The following is a 13,059-nucleotide window of genomic DNA, read 5'->3' on the forward strand; positions in this document are numbered from 1 at the left end:
AAAATCACATTTTCACAATATTGCCGTTTCCCTGCATGAAGTTTGGGTCCAGCTACAATTATTTTTCTGCCAATTCAAGGCCAGCAACAACACTTACCCGACCTCGTCAAATGTGCTCGAGGCTCTTGGAGAAGTGAGAATTGACAACTTCAACCAGGCACAACTACAGAGTGAGGAGTTCATTACCAGCTGGTTCAAAACAAAGATCCGTCCGTTTCTGGCCGTTCCATCTTTCAACTTCCTATTTTGCCTTAGCTCCAAAAACTTCAGCTGCCAGACATACCAGACTGTGTAAGTAAATATGAGACATATTGCTCTATTCTGCAAACTTGCAGTTGACTAGAAGTTTAGATGTTGAAAGCTTTCTCTCAAATGTAGCATTCAGGCATTTGGAAGCCAAAAGGCATCCATGGACAGAGACACACAGCAAGCAGTCTTCACTCACTTCATCAAACCGTTCTTGTCAAGAAATGACTCAACAGGTAAAAGGAGAAACTCAAGCTCACTTTGGTTTTTCCATGACAACATGTGGTATATTACCCTGTCAATAACTTTCTTGCTTTTTCTGCAGATCCTGGCTGTGTCTCATCTATCACGGGGAGCCAAGCGTGGCTAAAGGCAAACCTTGGCGACTTCTCTGATTTTGCAACTGTGCAGGACTTGCAAGCCTTCAATCCTAATTTGTCCACTGTGAGTGCCAACTGCAGATGTACATCTTCCTGTAAACGGAATTCTTTTACCCAGAACATTTCCATGACTGCTGTCTTATATTATGCTGGTTCTCTTTTGTAGGCTGAATTGTTGTCAGTCTTTAGTCCTTCTCAGATGGCACAGCTGGTACTGAGTTTGGGAGCCTCCAATAACACAGATTTGATTGATCGTGTGTTTGAGCGACTGCAAGAGGGCAACGCTCTAAAAAACGTGGATGGATTCCTCACACAACTGACAGCCAATGGACAGGTATGCTAGGCTTCTAAAAGGGTGAAGGAGGACAATCCTGGTGTTTTATTCCAGCAGGATAAGACAGAATAAGACATTTGCTAAACCGCTACACAAGTCTTCAAGGAGTCTATCATAGGAAAGAATTGCTTGCAGCCTTTGTACCATGTTGTATGAGTACATTTGCAACATGCAGTCTCTGTATTGCTTAGCTTCTTTTCCACCTCAATTTCACAGATGCCAATTTTCCAGCCTGTTGTGAGAGATCGGGTCATGAATACGACCTTCATCATCATCAGTCCACATTTCTCCACTTTCACGACAAACGACTATGAACTTTGGTTCCATGTGAAACTGATTCCTATCCTTGCCAGTTTTACTCCAGAAATGCTGATAAACACAACCACAAAAATCAGCTGCACAAACTACCAAGTCATGTGAGTAGCTTTCTTGGAGCAATCAAGATTTTGTTGCAAATGAAAATGACAATAGTGACAAAGAACAGCATGAGAACGTTTTCTTTCAACTGTTGCAGTGTGAGTGGGTTGGCTTTAGTTATCCAGGAGATGCCACTGTACAGACGGCAAGAGATCACACATGGTCTGCTGGGCTATCTAAGAAATGCTGAAAATGCCATCAATGAGCCAGGTAGGGCAGACATAGGGTGCGTTATGTGCTTTCCAGTGTGAAATGTCTTGAAAAGCACTCAGACAAAAAACTTGCCCACAAATTCTTTCATGTCTACCAGTCAGAAACCTTCCTAAATTGAGCACATCCTAACTTTTGTTTGCATGCCTTAGCTTGCAGGCAACAAAATGAGAGTGATGCCCAATGGGTTAAAGCAAATCTGGGTCCATTCGTCCAATATACAGCGTACTCTGACCTCAAAGACTTCAACATCTCTACGGTAAGCCCTACATTGCACTTCTAGTCCTCCCTTAAGAGCAGGAAAACAAAATTGTAGACTTAAGAAGACAAACACAGGAGTTTATTTTGCCATATCAAAAAGTACAAGCAAATCATAGAGCACACTTTCTTTGGTTGCAAACTGTAATCCTTTACCCACAGCATTGGTCATTACTGCTGTCTGATATTATGTTGATTCCCTGTTGTAGGCTGGATTGTTGTCGACGCTCAATCCCTCTGAGGTGGCACAGCTGCTACTGAGCTCTGGAGCCTCAAATAACACAGATTTTATTGATCTTGTGTTTGAACAACTTGAACAGGGCAACGCTCTAAAAAATGTGGATGAATTCCTGACACAGCTGACAGCCAATGGACAGGTAGGCTAGCCTCCTAAAAGGGTGAAGGAGGACAATGCGGATATTTGATTCCAGAAGTAAACAGAATAAAACATCGGTCTCAACCGCTACATCCATTGTTGGCTATTGTATCTTAGAAAACAAATGGTTACAGCCTTTGTACCATGTTGTATGGGTGTACTTCCAACATGCAATCTCACATTTGCTTATGTCTTTTTCCACTTTAATATGACAGAGCCCACATTTCCAGCCTGTTGTGAGAGATCGGGTCATGAATACGACCTTCATCATCATCAGTCCACATTTCTCCACTTTCACGACAAACGACTATGAACTTTGGTTCCATGTGAAACTGATTCCTATCCTTGCCAGTTTTACTCCAGAAATGCTCATAAACGCAACCACAACCATCAGCTGCACAAACTACCAAGTCATGTGAGTAGCTTTCTTGGAGCAATCAAGATTTTGTTGCAAATGAAAATGACAATAGTGACAAAGAACAGCATGAGAACGTTTTCTTTCAACTGTTGCAGTGTGAGTGGGTTGGCTTTAGTTATCCAGGACATGCCACTGTACAGACGGCAAGAGATCACACATGGTCTGCTGGGCTACCTAAGAAATGCTGACAATGCCATCAATGAGCCAGGTAGGGCAAACATAGGGTGCGTTATGTGCTTTCCAGTGTGAAATGTCTTGAAAAGCACTCAGACAAAAAACTTGCCCACAAATTCTTTCATGTCTACCTGTCAGAAACTTTCCTAAATTGAGCACATCCTAACTTTTGTTTGCATGCCTTAGCTTGCAGGCAACAAAATGAGAGTGATGCCCAATGGGTTAAAGCAAAGCTGGGTCCATTCGTCCAATATACAGCGTACTCTGACCTCAAAGACTTCAACATCTCTACGGTAAGCCCTACATTGCACTTCTAGTCCTCCCTTAAGAACAGGAAAACAAAATTGTAGACTTAAGAAGACAAACACAGGAGTTTATTTTGCCATATAAAAAATACAAGCAAATCATAGAGCACACTTTCTTTGGTTGCAAACTGTAATCCTTTACCCACAGCATTGGTCATTACTGCTGTCTGATATTATGTTGATTCCTTGTTGTAGGCTGGATTGTTGTCAACGCTCAATCCCTCTGAGGTGGCACAGCTGCTACTGAGCTCTGGAGCCTCAAATAACACAGCTTTTATTGATCTTGTGTTTGAACAACTTGAACAGGGCAACGCTCTAAAAAATGTGGATGAATTCCTGACACAGCTGACAGCCAATGGACAGGTAGGCTAGCCTCCTAAAAGGGTGAAGGAGGACAATGCGGATATTTGATTCCAGAAGTAAACAGAATAAAACATCGGTCTCAACCGCTACATCCATTGTTGGCTATTGTATCTTAGAAAACAAATGGTTACAGCCTTTGTACCATGTTGTATGAGTGTACTTCCAACATGCAATCTCACATTTGCTTATGTCTTTTTCCACTTTAATATGACAGACCCCACATTTCCAGCCTGTTGTGAGAGATCGGGTCATGAATACGACCTTCATCATCATCAGTCCACATTTCTCCACTTTCACGACAAACGACTATGAACTTTGGTTCCATGTGAAACTGATTCCTATCCTTGCCAGTTTTACTCCAGAAATGCTCATAAACACAACCACAACCATCAGCTGCACGAACTACCAAGTCATGTGAGTAGCTTTCTTGGAGCAATCAAGATTTTGGTGTAACAGAAAATGACAATAGTGACAAAGAACAGCATGAGAACGTTTTCTTTCAACTGTTGCAGTGTGAGTGGGTTGGCTTTAGTTATCCAGGACATGCCACTGTACAGACGGCAAGAGATCACACATGGTCTGCTGGGCTACCTAAGAAATGCTGACAATGCCATCAATGAGCCAGGTAGGGCAGACATAGGGTGCGTTATGTGCTTTCCAGTGTGAAATGTCTGGAAAAGCACTCAGACAAAAAACTTAAATTCTTTCATGTCTACCAGTCAGAAACCTTCCTAAATTGAGCACATCTTAAGTTTTGTCTGCATGTCTTAGCTTGCAGGCAACAAAATGAGAGCGATGCCCAATGGGTTAAAGCAAATCTGGGTCCATTCATCCAATATTCAGCGTACTCTGACCTCAAAGACTTCAACATCTCTACGGTAATCTTCATATTACTCTTCCTGTCTTTCTTGAGAATAGCAAAGCAAAATTCTGGAAATTATACAAAAGACATGCATTTCATGAATTCTACTTTTTTGTATCCATAGCTGACAGTTCTGGACGTTCTTTCACCATCGCAGAAGGCTGAACTAATCCTAGATCCAAACAGTGGTGCTTTAAACGATGCACATGTTGTAAGGGAGGTGTTGACAAGCTTGACAGAGACCAGTGATTATGAGCAGCTCAACCAATTCTTCCAGGCTTTTGCAAACATCAACAAGCAGGTGAATTCTCCTTGGTAACCTTACCTCAGTGCAAACATCAACAAATGTTAACAGTGTTCTTTCATAAGCCTGCTCAAGTGTTTAACTCAAAATGATCCATTTCTGATATGCTTCATGCCTTGAGGCATCCCTGCTGTACAGAAGTACAAAGATTTAGTTTAGATAAGCTCCCCCTCACCTCCACATTTCCACAAAGACTTCAGGACTTCCTCTCTGACCTTATTATGATCCCCTTCTCTTTTCAGAGAAATGTCACCTTCATCCAAAATCCAGATGTGCGAGACACCATTTTGAACCTGACCTTGACAGCCCTTGCTCCTCAGCTTAAAGACTTTCAGCCAGAAGACTATCAACAGTGGTTCCAGGTTTATTTGGTTCCTGTGATGGCGAGCATCCTTCCTAGCAGCTTGCGGGTGATCCGCAGTAACATCACCTGTGAATCCTACCAGGCTATGTAAGATATTTCTGATATCCACAGTTAGACATTTGGGTGTGCACAATGCCAAGCTGAGGCTCCTGACAAGTCACAATGAATTCTTTTCTTCCTTTAGATACGATGGTCTTGCGCAGAGTTTGGCAGCATTGCCACTGGACCTTTCACAGGGCGTGAGATCAAGCAAGCAGTACCTCCAGGACACATTCCCACGTATGTGGCAAATAGGCTTTCCTGACTAAACTTTTCTCAAAAGCCCAGTACCAGCACTGTAATGACTACTCCATTGATTTGTTTCCTTTCTTTTTCTTCCCAAACAGGCTGCTCAGTTCCAGCTTCCTTTGTGGTAAGATTAGTTTTTTGGGGTGTGTGTGTGTGTGTGTGTGTGTGTTGGGGGGGGGGGGGGGGGGGGGTGTCTTGCATGGGTTATCCAATAGTTGATCCAGGTTTGGCACACTAATTGGGCCAACTGTGACAAAGTCAAGGTATTTACACTTGAAGAAGATGTTTCCACTATACTAACAATCATATTTTCTTTGTCTTCAGTGCAAGGTGACCCCAGTTCATGGTGAGTCTGTCTAAAAGTAGACATTTCAACTCTAAGGATATAAATGCATTCTGAAGGACTATTATCTGACACACAACCATTCTCTTTTCACAGTGAATCTCATTTGTGATGGAGTTGATGGGTGGGTGAAATGCCGTTTTGTTCAATGTTGATTCTGTCTAGGTAAAATTCGTTAACACAGTGCAAATAAGGGGGCATTGGATTTCAATTTATTGTGTTTTTTCCACAGTTCAAAACTTGAACAAATCCTGTCAGCTGGCAATTCCTCGGCAGCCCTGTGCAATTTCACCATCACAGAACATGCCTGTTCCTCTGTAAGATTCCTTTTTAAACTCCAAAAACAGAACATGGATTTTGCCCCATTATGGTTCTGAGACAAATCTCCATGAGCTCTGACAAAATGGCTGTATTCTTTGTCAATTTTCTTTTTCAAGGCTCCCTATCTCACATCCAGCAACTTGGTCACACTGCTGAACTGCACACTGAAAAGCCAAAACATATACCCAGTAGAAGTCTGGAAGCTTTTCTTCCAAAAAGCCTCTGCTGTACTGGACCAGGCCCTTGAGACATTTGCTAACATGGTAAGTACAAAATCACATTTTCACAATATTGCCGTTTCCCTGCGTGAAGTTTGGGTCCAGCTACAATTATTTTTCTGCCAATTCAAGGCCAGCAACAACACTTACCCGACCTCGTCAAATGTGCTCGAGGCTCTTGGAGAAGTGAGAATTGACAACTTCAACCAGGCACAACTACAGAGTGAGGAGTTCATTACCAGCTGGTTCAAAACAAAGATCCGTCCGTTTCTGGCCGTTCCATCTTTCAACTTCCTATTTTGCCTTAGCTCCAAAAACTTCAGCTGCCAGACATACCAGACTGTGTAAGTAAATATGAGACATATTGCTCTATTCTGCAAACTTGCAGTTGACTAGAAGTTTAGATGTTGAAAGCTTTCTCTCAAATGTAGCATTCAGGCATTTGGAAGCCAAAAGGCATCCATGGACAGAGACACACAGCAAGCAGTCTTCACTCACTTCATCAAACCGTTCTTGTCAAGAAATGACTCAACAGGTAAAAGGAGAAACTCAAGCTCACTTTGGTTTTTCCATGACAACATGTGGTATATTACCCTGTCAATGACTTTCTTGCTTTTTCTGCAGATCCTGGCTGTGTCTCATCTATCACGGGGAGCCAAGCGTGGCTAAAGGCAAACCTTGGCGACTTCTCTGATTTTGCAACTGTGCAGGACTTGCAAGCCTTCAATCCTAATTTGTCCACTGTGAGTGCCAACTGCAGATGTACATCTTCCTGTAAACGGAATTCTTTTACCCAGAACATTTCCATGACTGCTGTCTTATATTATGCTGGTTCTCTTTTGTAGGCTGAATTGTTGTCAGTCCTTAGTCCTTCTCAGATGGCACAGCTGGTACTGAGTTTGGGAGCCTCCAATAACACAGATTTGATTGATCGTGTGTTTGAGCGACTGCAAGAGGGCAACGCTCTAAAAAATGTGGATGGATTCCTCACACAACTGACAGCCAATGGACAGGTATGCTAGGCTTCTAAAAGGGTGAAGCAGGACAATCCTGGTGTTTTATTCCAGCAGGATAAGACAGAATAAGACATTTGCTAAACCGCTACACAAGTCTTCAAGGAGTCTATCATAGAAAAGAATTGCTTGCAGCCTTTGTGCCATGTTGTATGAGTACATTTGCAACATGCAGTCTCTGTATTGCTTAGCTTCTTTTCCACCTCAATTTCACAGATGCCAATTTTCCAGCCTGTTGTGAGAGATCGGATCATGAATACGACCTTCATCGTCATCAGTCCACATTTCTCCACTTTCACGACAAACGACTATGAACTTTGGTTCCATGTGAAACTGATTCCTATCCTTGCCAGTTTTACTCCAGAAATGCTGATAAACACAACCACAAAAATCAGCTGCACAAACTACCAAGTCATGTGAGTAGCTTTCTTGGAGCAATCAAGATTTTGTTGCAAATGAAAATGACAATAGTGACAAAGAACAGCATGAGAACGTTTTCTTTCAACTGTTGCAGTGTGAGTGGGTTGGCTTTAGTTATCCAGGAGATGCCACTGTACAGACGGCAAGAGATCACACATGGTCTGCTGGGCTATCTAAGAAATGCTGAAAATGCCATCAATGAGCCAGGTAGGGCAGACATAGGGTGCGTTATGTGCTTTCCAGTGTGAAATGTCTTGAAAAGCACTCAGACAAAAAACTTGCCCACAAATTCTTTCATGTCTACCAGTCAGAAACCTTCCTAAATTGAGCACATCCTAACTTTTGTTTGCATGCCTTAGCTTGCAGGCAACAAAATGAGAGTGATGCCCAATGGGTTAAAGCAAATCTGGGTCCATTCGTCCAATATACAGCGTACTCTGACCTCAAAGACTTCAACATCTCTACGGTAAGCCCTACATTGCACTTCTAGTCCTCCCTTAAGAGCAGGAAAACAAAATTGTAGACTTAAGAAGACAAACACAGGAGTTTATTTTGCCATATCAAAAAGTACAAGCAAATCATAGAGCACACTTTCTTTGGTTGCAAACTGTAATCCTTTACCCACAGCATTGGTCATTACTGCTGTCTGATATTATGTTGATTCCCTGTTGTAGGCTGGATTGTTGTCGACGCTCAATCCCTCTGAGGTGGCACAGCTGCTACTGAGCTCTGGAGCCTCAAATAACACAGATTTTATTGATCTTGTGTTTGAACAACTTGAACAGGGCAACGCTCTAAAAAATGTGGATGAATTCCTGACACAGCTGACAGCCAATGGACAGGTAGGCTAGCCTCCTAAAAGGGTGAAGGAAGACAATGCGGATATTTGATTCCAGAGATAAACAGAATAAAAAATCGGTCTCAACCGCTACATCCATTGTTGGCTATTGTATCTTAGAAAACAAATGGTTACAGCCTTTGTACCATGTTGTATGAGTGTACTTCAAACATGCAATCTCACATTTGCTTATGTCTTTTTCCACTTTAATATGACAGACCCCACATTTCCAGCCTGTTGTGAGAGATCGGGTCATGAATACGACCTTCATCATCATCAGTCCACATTTCTCCACTTTCACGACAAACGACTATGAACTTTGGTTCCATGTGAAACTGATTCCTATCCTTGCCAGTTTTACTCCAGAAATGCTGATAAACACAACCACAACCATCAGCTGCACGAACTACCAAGTCATGTGAGTAGCTTTCTTGGAGCAATCAAGATTTTGTTGTAAATGAAAATGACAATAGTGACAAAGAACAGCATGAGAACGTTTTCTTTCAACTGTTGCAGTGTGAGTGGGTTGGCTTTAGTTATCCAGGAGATGCCACTGTATAGACGGCAAGAGATCACACGTGGTCTGCTGGGCTACCTAAGAAATGCTGACAATGCCATCAATGAGCCAGGTAGGGCAGACATAGGGTGCGTTATGTGCTTTCCAGTGTGAAATGTCTTGAAAAGCACTCAGACAAAAAACTTGCCCACAAATTCTTTCATGTCTACCAGTCAGAAACCTTCCTAAATTGAGCACATCCTAACTTTTGTTTGCATGCCTTAGCTTGCAGGCAACAAAATGAGAGTGATGCCCAATGGGTTAAAGCAAATCTGGGTCCATTCGTCCAATATACAGCGTACTCTGACCTCAAAGACTTCAACATCTCTACGGTAAGCCCTACATTGCACTTCTAGTCCTCCCTTACGAGCAGAAAAACAAAATTGTAGACTTAAGAAGACAAACACAGGAGTTTATTTTGCCATATAAAAAATACAAGCAAATCATAGAGCACACTTTCTTTGGTTGCAAACTGTAATCCTTTACCCACAGCATTGGTCATTACTGCTGTCTGATATTATGTTGATTCCCTGTTGTAGGCTGGATTGTTGTCGACGCTCAATCCCTCTGAGGTGGCACAGCTGCTACTGAGCTCTGGAGCCTCAAATAACACAGATTTTATTGATCTTGTGTTTGAACAACTTGAACAGGGCAACGCTCTAAAAAATGTGGATGAATTCCTGACACAGCTGACAGCCAATGGACAGGTAGGCAAGCCTCCTAAAAGGGTGAAGGAGGACAATGTGGATATTTGATTCCAGAAGTAAATACAGAATAACACATCGGTCTCAACCGCTACATCCATTGTTGGCTATTGTATCTTAGAAAACAAATGGTTACAGCCTTTGTACCATGTTGTATGAGTGTACTTCCAACATGCAATCTCACATTTGCTTATGTCTTTTTCCACTTTAACATGACAGAGCCCACATTTCCAGCCTGTTGTGAGAGATCGGGTCATGAATACGACCTTCATCATCATCAGTCCACATTTCTCCACTTTCACGACAAACGACTATGAACTTTGGTTCCATGTGAAACTGATTCCTATCCTTGCCAGTTTTACTCCAGAAATGCTCATAAACGCAACCACAAAAATCAGCTGCACAAACTACCAAGTCATGTGAGTAGCTTTCTTGGAGCAATCAAGATTTTGGTGTAACAGAAAATGACAATAGTGACAAAGAACAGCATGAGAACGTTTTCTTTCAACTGTTGCAGTGTGAGTGGGTTGGCTTTAGTTATCCAGGAGATGCCACTGTACAGACGGCAAGAGATCACACATGGTCTGCTGGGCTACCTAAGAAATGCTGACAATGCCATCAATGAGCCAGGTAGGGCAGACATAGGGTGCGTTATGTGCTTTCCAGTGTGAAATGTCTAGAAAAGCACTCAGACAAAAAACTTAAATTCTTTCATGTCTACCAGTCACAAACCTTGCTAAATTGAGCACATCCTAACTTTTGTCTGCATGTCTTAGCTTGCAGGCAACAAAATGAGAGTGATGCCCAATGGGTTAAAGCAAATCTGGGTCCATTGATCCAATATACATCATACTCTGACCTCAAAGACTTCAACATCTCTACGGTAATCTTCATATTACTCTTCCTGTCTTTCTTGAGAATAGCAAAGCAAAATTCTGGAAATCATACAAAAGACATGCATTTCATGAATTCTACTTTTTTGTATCCATAGCTGGCAGTTTTGGACGTTCTTTCACCATCGCAGAAGGCTGATCTAATCCTAGATCCAAAAAGTGGAGCTTTAAATGACGCATGTTTTGTAAAGGAGGTGTTGAGAAGCTTGACAGAGACCTGTGATTATGAGAAGCTCAACCAATTCTTCCAGGCTCTTGCAAAGCGCGGCTGCTGAGTGAGCCCTCATCTGGGACTCTCATCAGCTCTTTCTGGGACAAGCGCGTTCATGCTCACAGGTGTACACACGGGTGCTCACAGACACAAACGACACCCTTTTTGGCTCCTACCTCAAAGCACACTGTGCGCTGTCGATCTTACACAATAACGTTTAATAAATAGCATTTACTGTTATATTCACATAAATCATCATGATGTTGTTTATTCTATTGCTCTCATTTTCTTCTGCTTGTTTTCTTGTTTCATTCTCAACAGGTGATCCAGGTGATTGATATATGTATTTTTTGTCTGCTTATTTTGTTGGTTTTTGTTTTTTGCCCTTTATCCCCGTCCCTCTTCTCCGCTGTTTTTCTTTCCCTCTTTCTTTCTCCCCTCTCTTTTCATCATTCAAGTCTGTCCCTTATCTAGCAAGTGAAAATAAAAAATAAAATAAACAATAAAAGATGAATCAAATAGACCATTACAGCACGGCTGGGAGGGTCCATTTGGTAAAGTAAATCCGTTGGGCATCTTTCTTCGCCTTTAGACAATAATTCTGATGGCAAAAGAACCAAACGGGACAGGCAAAAAAAAAAAAAAAAAAAAAACCAACACAAAAACAAAACAAAAACAAAGTGCTCGCTCGTAGGGGGTCATTTGATTGTTGGGTTTTTCTCTGTATGTATTATTGTAGGGCCTACCTTACAATATAAAGCACTTTGAGGTGACTGTTGTTCTGATTTGGTGCTATATAAATTGAATTGAATTGAATTGAATTAAATATATTCAATAATTTGGTGTTTTGATTATGATTCTAATTGTGGTCACTTTCCGTATGTTTATACATACATTGTGACTTTAAGTTTGGAGAACTGTTACTTCTTTAACAGCAAATGCCAACTATAGGTGTTGTTGGGTTATAAGAACACAGTTTATGGTACAGCTGTGCCAAACGTCATATTGAACTGACAACACTTAGAAATGAAGCTACAAAGCAAAGATGCCTCATTTTGTTAAATGCCTGTTTCCTCAAGTCCTCTTGTAGGATATCTTCCTCACCTCCTCTGCTTCCATCTCTGCAGGAGGCTCTGAAATGCAAGGAGAGGGGTCAAAAAGAGGAATCAAGGATGTGCAATCTGTAAAATAAAAAAAGGCAATGTGCGTGTGTCATTCAGTCACAGCATGCTGAGCTTGCATGAAAGGGAGAAGGTATAGCAGGTGTCCTTGTTACTTAACTTGGCACTAGTCCCCGAACTCAGTGAATGAACCATTCATGGACATTGTAAACACCGTGCCCTGTGAATCGAGACATTGTCACCCTGGACCACTCCCTAGATGGAAATTAATTCCTGGATGGAAATGAATGATTAAAGTGGAACAAATACCCAGAAGTACTTTTCAATTTTTTGCATGTAAGGGACAAAATGCTAAAGAAGAAAAAGGCCTCGGACAAAATTCCATTTTTTTTCTTTTATCAGCTTAATGACATAGATGCTTTTTTAAAATCAGAAAAAACAACTAAAACCAAGTGTTCTCATTTACAACCATTTAAGCACATTATAAATGTTATAAAATAAATGTACAATATGCTCTCTGAGTACAGCTTGCTAATACTGGTTGGACCTCTTTCAGAACTGCCTCAATACAGCAAAAATATTTACAATGCAAATAAAATGCATTTTGCATATTATTCAAATACAGTTGGTAAAAATATCCCTTTATAAAAAGGGAACTGAATCAGGCAGGTGATTTCTGACACTTGGCCTCTATGTCACCACTGGAGAGATGAGCATGGTTATTTCTTAAAGCATATAGTTAGGGCTGGACCAGGTGAGCCTGAATCCTCCCTTACTGCCTCAATACTTAATTGCACAAATTCACCAAGGAAATATTCCCCAGAGAACTTGGCAGCATCATGTAACTTTTGCAGATGTGTCAACATGATGTGAATTTCCTGTTCAACAAAATCCCAAAGATCAGAATCAGAATCAGAATGGGGTTTATTGCCAAATGTTGAGCAGGTTTACAACATTAGGAAATTGCTGCGGTGCTTCAGTGCAAACATGATGTCCTATTGTATTTATATGTGGTGACTGCAGAGGTGACTTAAACTCTTTTTTTGTTTCTGTTCTTGTCATGTTCAAGTTTACTTTCCAAAACCATAAATATACCATTCATTTAAATGCACATGATTTATT

At 41.4% G+C, this 13,059-nt stretch overlaps 1 protein-coding gene across 1 annotated transcript in view; it reads left to right on the forward strand.

Moving 5' to 3' along the window:
• LOC143413942 (uncharacterized) overlaps nt 1-11,635 on the forward strand; it is a 30,680-nt gene extending 19,045 nt beyond the window's left edge. The window contains exons 72-110 of the mRNA XM_076877421.1: nt 80-291; nt 379-482; nt 572-690; nt 793-960; nt 1,177-1,376; nt 1,475-1,587; nt 1,740-1,846; nt 2,055-2,222; nt 2,437-2,636; nt 2,735-2,847; nt 3,000-3,106; nt 3,314-3,481; nt 3,696-3,895; nt 3,994-4,106; nt 4,253-4,359; nt 4,468-4,644; nt 4,890-5,098; nt 5,196-5,290; nt 5,398-5,423; nt 5,624-5,645; nt 5,739-5,766; nt 5,875-5,959; nt 6,080-6,226; nt 6,314-6,525; nt 6,613-6,716; nt 6,806-6,924; nt 7,027-7,194; nt 7,411-7,610; nt 7,709-7,821; nt 7,974-8,080; nt 8,289-8,456; nt 8,671-8,870; nt 8,969-9,081; nt 9,234-9,340; nt 9,548-9,715; nt 9,932-10,131; nt 10,230-10,342; nt 10,489-10,595; nt 10,704-11,635. Of these exons, the coding sequence (XP_076733536.1) occupies nt 80-291; nt 379-482; nt 572-690; nt 793-960; nt 1,177-1,376; nt 1,475-1,587; nt 1,740-1,846; nt 2,055-2,222; nt 2,437-2,636; nt 2,735-2,847; nt 3,000-3,106; nt 3,314-3,481; nt 3,696-3,895; nt 3,994-4,106; nt 4,253-4,359; nt 4,468-4,644; nt 4,890-5,098; nt 5,196-5,290; nt 5,398-5,423; nt 5,624-5,645; nt 5,739-5,766; nt 5,875-5,959; nt 6,080-6,226; nt 6,314-6,525; nt 6,613-6,716; nt 6,806-6,924; nt 7,027-7,194; nt 7,411-7,610; nt 7,709-7,821; nt 7,974-8,080; nt 8,289-8,456; nt 8,671-8,870; nt 8,969-9,081; nt 9,234-9,340; nt 9,548-9,715; nt 9,932-10,131; nt 10,230-10,342; nt 10,489-10,595; nt 10,704-10,880 (5,364 nt within the window). The 3' untranslated portion in view covers nt 10,881-11,635. The remainder of the gene's footprint in view (nt 1-79; nt 292-378; nt 483-571; nt 691-792; nt 961-1,176; nt 1,377-1,474; nt 1,588-1,739; nt 1,847-2,054; nt 2,223-2,436; nt 2,637-2,734; nt 2,848-2,999; nt 3,107-3,313; nt 3,482-3,695; nt 3,896-3,993; nt 4,107-4,252; nt 4,360-4,467; nt 4,645-4,889; nt 5,099-5,195; nt 5,291-5,397; nt 5,424-5,623; nt 5,646-5,738; nt 5,767-5,874; nt 5,960-6,079; nt 6,227-6,313; nt 6,526-6,612; nt 6,717-6,805; nt 6,925-7,026; nt 7,195-7,410; nt 7,611-7,708; nt 7,822-7,973; nt 8,081-8,288; nt 8,457-8,670; nt 8,871-8,968; nt 9,082-9,233; nt 9,341-9,547; nt 9,716-9,931; nt 10,132-10,229; nt 10,343-10,488; nt 10,596-10,703) is intronic.
• Nucleotides 11,636-13,059: the final 1,424 nt, after the last annotated feature.

Source organism: Maylandia zebra, linkage group LG19, assembly GCF_041146795.1.
Source record: "Maylandia zebra isolate NMK-2024a linkage group LG19, Mzebra_GT3a, whole genome shotgun sequence".
Lineage (NCBI taxonomy): Eukaryota > Metazoa > Chordata > Actinopteri > Cichliformes > Cichlidae > Maylandia > Maylandia zebra.